Source organism: Micromesistius poutassou, assembly GCF_964030765.1.
Source record: "Micromesistius poutassou genome assembly, chromosome: 8".
NCBI lineage: Eukaryota > Metazoa > Chordata > Actinopteri > Gadiformes > Gadidae > Micromesistius > Micromesistius poutassou.
This window is the reverse complement of record NC_140278.1, coordinates 6,365,466-6,369,411: the sequence shown is the minus strand read 5'-3', so window position 1 is coordinate 6,369,411 and position 3,946 is coordinate 6,365,466. Positions and strand designations below refer to the sequence as shown.

Below are 3,946 nucleotides of genomic sequence, written 5' to 3'. Positions count from 1 at the left end.
CATGGCACAATTTCACGACAGAGTCGTGAAATATTACACACAGGCACAAGAATAACCTCACCCATTCAGAGAAAGGCCAAAGTTCGAAATAGCTGTTGCCTTAAACTCAGTGGGTTTACAAAGCACCCTTTATCTTCAGCTAGCGTTTAGAGGTGCATCTTGGAAACTCAGCTGAGATGTGCCCATGCGCAGGTATCCCAGGACAGAAGCCAACATGGTAGCACTTTTGAATCCACAATGCAACACTGACCAGCTTCAGCAAACCAAAGCCGTGTACCTTTGACCTCTTAACCCGTTACCATCTCTTTCTGAGGTTGTCTGCTAAAGAAAAGAGAGCACCAACCTGTATGAGTTAATTTAAGTGCTAAGATTATATATTACAACCATTAAGCCATTCCAGGACAGTATACAACTACTATCTACTATCACAACCTCGTGAGAGGTGTCTCAGACGTAAAACAACCATGAATCTGTCATATCGGTGTATAAATCATAAATCATGAATGCCATAAAAGATACATCCTACTAGGACCAGCTGTCTTTTTATTGTGGGTATACACCTGAGTGCAAACTAATTCTGTCTATCGGCCCAAAGAGATGTATGATACACACAGATCTGTAGGTCTTCAATACATTGATTGACTTGTAGATTAGACTCACTGGGTATTTCCAAATTGGATTTGGAAAAGTATAACGTTTAGAACAATTTGTATGGCAAGTGACCCAACATAGCTGCCTACTGTTCTTTGATTTTAGTGGTAACTTGTTCAATAAGACTTTTATTCACTTTTGTTTTAGATTAAAGTGGAACACTACCCTTTATCCCAATGACCTAAATGTGATATACACAGACAGCGCTACTAGCATGAACACAAAGACTTGAACTTTACCCACAACCAGTCGTTTTCAGGGAACACAATACAGAAACATGAACCTGGTGCGCAGGGCCGGTACCAACCCGGGACATTTCGAGGGGGACCAGGCCACCATCATGTGACGTTGGCGGTACGACGGAGAGGCCCCTAGACCCTCATGCCGCTGAAACCCCGGTCAGAGGCCTGCCATATGCCGTTCTCGCCGGGACAGTGGCGATGGCAGGCGCAGCTCTGGATCACCATGACGGGCCTCTTGGATGTTCTGCCGTTGGAGCAGTGGAACTCCACCAGGGCGGTCTTGGTGGCGTGGGGCGTGCAGCAGCGGCCGTCGCTGCAGGTGCCGCAGTAGCGCGGCTTGTAGGCCTGCACGCTGCTGCAGTTCCTGTAGGTGAGGTGAACCGCCTGGACGCTCTTCACCATCCTCTGGCACTTGCTGCCTCTCTGGGGACACAACGGACGGAGCGGAGAGCGGGTTAGATGATGACGGAGGTATGTATGTACCAAAACCTTTTTATCTATTGAATAATGACTTTTGGATATGAATGGTAAATGTTGAATAAATAGCGAGGCTCGCTGTGAAAACCTAACATGATATTTCTGTATGCTGCTGCAGAGTCGATAAGATTCTTTTAAATTATTTTAGAGTAAGCATCTACATGACAGAATGCGTTTAAGAGCATAATTCAACAAATGCAATTTGCATAGTGTACCTTTAACACAAAAAATACAATGAGTCTCACTCCTTGTGTTAACGGCATTATTCATGACAATAATGGAGAAATTAAATCAGGACTCATAATAAATCAGAACAAAGAGAATCAGAGAATGATGATACCTTGGGTGCAATCGGCATGAGCTGGCTCTGGGGCTGCTGGCCTTCGCAGGGTTTGACCATGCACAGCCGGCTCTGCTTCACCATCTCACACCGGCTGTTCTTATTGGTCACCCTGGTGGACACGCCCATGCCGCAGGCCCGGGAGCAGGCCTCCCACTCGGTGGTCTGCTCGATGCAGTTCAGGCTGGGGTCCCAGGCGTCAAAGCTCACCGTCTCCTCCAGGCGAAAGGCTGCTCACAGAGAAAGGGGCATCACAAATACAAATTATGTTTAATAAAAACATACGTTTTGCAAGGGATCATCCTGAGGGGGACAGAGACTCCCAGTGTCGGTTTCCACACCTAAAGACTTTTAGACCAGAGGGGAAACTGATTTAGGTGTGTTCAGGCACGGTATGCTAGGTGTGTTTAGCCCTCAGAGTTAATCTCGTCAAGCTTGCTGTGAAGCGAGTCTACAGTGAGGTCTGCAATTAGGGGTTTGAAGTCAATATGTGAATGGCGGGGGGTGGGGGTGGGGGGCGGGGCTTAACAAGACACGTGATACGCGTTCCTCTGGGCGGGTGCTCTGCTCACCAGCCATGGCGAAGCCCCCCAGGGCGCTGGCCTCCACCTGCGGTTCGCACACCCACTTCTCGCAGCACTCCCCGGGCACCTGCACCCGGCGCGGCATGGGGCAGTCGGGGCCCGGCAGCATCACGTCCAGGTTGCAGCGCGGCACGCAGCCGATCTGCCCGTCGCGACACACGCACTGGTACTTGCAGCTGGGGAAGAAGGTCTGGCCGTGGCGGTAGACGGTGCCGTCCAGGGTGCACACGGGGCCCTCTTGGGCTGGACGGATGGAGAAATGGAGGGAACACGAATGAGACGCCGTTGGCACACTCTTTGTGAGCGAAGTGAAGGCGGCCGCTTTTGGCGTCGTCTCCCATGTTTTCCCAATGTTTATTAAGGACAACAAAGTAGCTGTGTGCACATCCCACCTACTGACCAGGTGCAGGACAAATGAAGTAATGTAGAATGAAAGAAATGTAATGTCCGCAGCACTGCTTAAGCTCCCATATTAATTTAATATATATTTTTATTTTTTATTTAATTAATATGGGAGCTTAAGCAGTTCTGCGGACATTACATTTCTTTCATTCTCAATATTTATTTACATTCGCTTGCAATATGTTTGGACACAAACTTTCAGAATGGTGAATAAGGTAGTGCGGCAAATCTCAGTGAAAATAATCCCAATCAACAACACATTTAATGTTCAGAAAGCTGAAAACCAAAGCGCTATATGCTGCCAAACAGCAAGCCATGAGCTCGGTTATTGCTGCGCGCAAATCGTATTGTTAATAAACCTTCACGGAGCGAGGAGGGCCCACCTACCGGCACAGACGCCTGTCCTCTTGTGTACGTCGGCCGAGTAGTCGCAGCGCAGGCCTCTGCGCGTGTCGCAGGGGCCGGTCTCTGAGCAGGGCTGGCCTTTCTGCCGTGCGCACACCAGGCAGCAGGCGCAGTCGTCCAGGATCAGGGGCACCGCGGGGCCGCACCGCGGGGGCTCCTTGGGGCACTGGCAGCGCCGGGGGCAGACCTGGGACCACACTAGGGTCAGCAGCTGAGGAGGGACATCCATGGATTAATGTTAATCGTGAAACTTAAATGAAAGTATAAACAATAGTGTTGATAAAAAAACACAAACAACAATGAAATTAGCTTGTTTCTGATTAGTATTATTTTGTGATACGGTTTAGCTATATATACGTAGGTACATGCATGCATACAACAACTGCTGAATAAATACTCAAGTCTAGACCTACACATGGACGGTTTGTAGAATAATGAGAGTGCGGTATTTTACGGATTTTGTTTGAGAATGTTGGTGGTAATACATACCTGAGCTGAAATGTATAAACCAAAAATAGTTTTCTCTGCAAGGTTTGACATCCTCATCTTGAGTGTGCAAGTCTGGTCGCAAGGCACAGTCGAATAAAAAAAAAAAGGAAGATTAAAGTCAAATATTCTTTTATTTTGCCGATTGCAGTTGCATCAAATAGAGCATCAAAAAGAGCCGGCTCCTGTGTGAACGGTCCCTCCTGCCTTATGGTTACGGTGCTGCAGAATGCTGGACCCTCCGAGTGCTTCTGGCCAGGCCTCTAGCGGAGGCTCTCTTATATATAGACCGGTCAACCTCCCTGGCACCATGACGACAAGCGGGACGGAATGCGGGAGACGCTCAAACAGTGGAGGCT

General features: G+C 48.5%; 1 protein-coding gene across 1 annotated transcript; it reads right to left on the bottom strand.

Moving 5' to 3' along the window:
- Window positions 1-1,022: 1,022 nt before the first annotated feature.
- Window positions 1,023-3,647, bottom strand: LOC311351629 (CCN family member 3-like; the record flags this gene model as incomplete). The annotated part of the gene is made up of 5 exons (XM_084471804.1): window positions 1,023-1,316; window positions 1,711-1,940; window positions 2,283-2,537; window positions 3,084-3,312; window positions 3,591-3,647. The coding sequence occupies 5 exons, from the start codon at window positions 3,645-3,647 to the stop codon at window positions 1,023-1,025; spliced, it is 1,065 nt and encodes a 354-aa protein (XP_084327930.1).
- Between the last annotated feature and the right edge of the window lie 299 nt (window positions 3,648-3,946).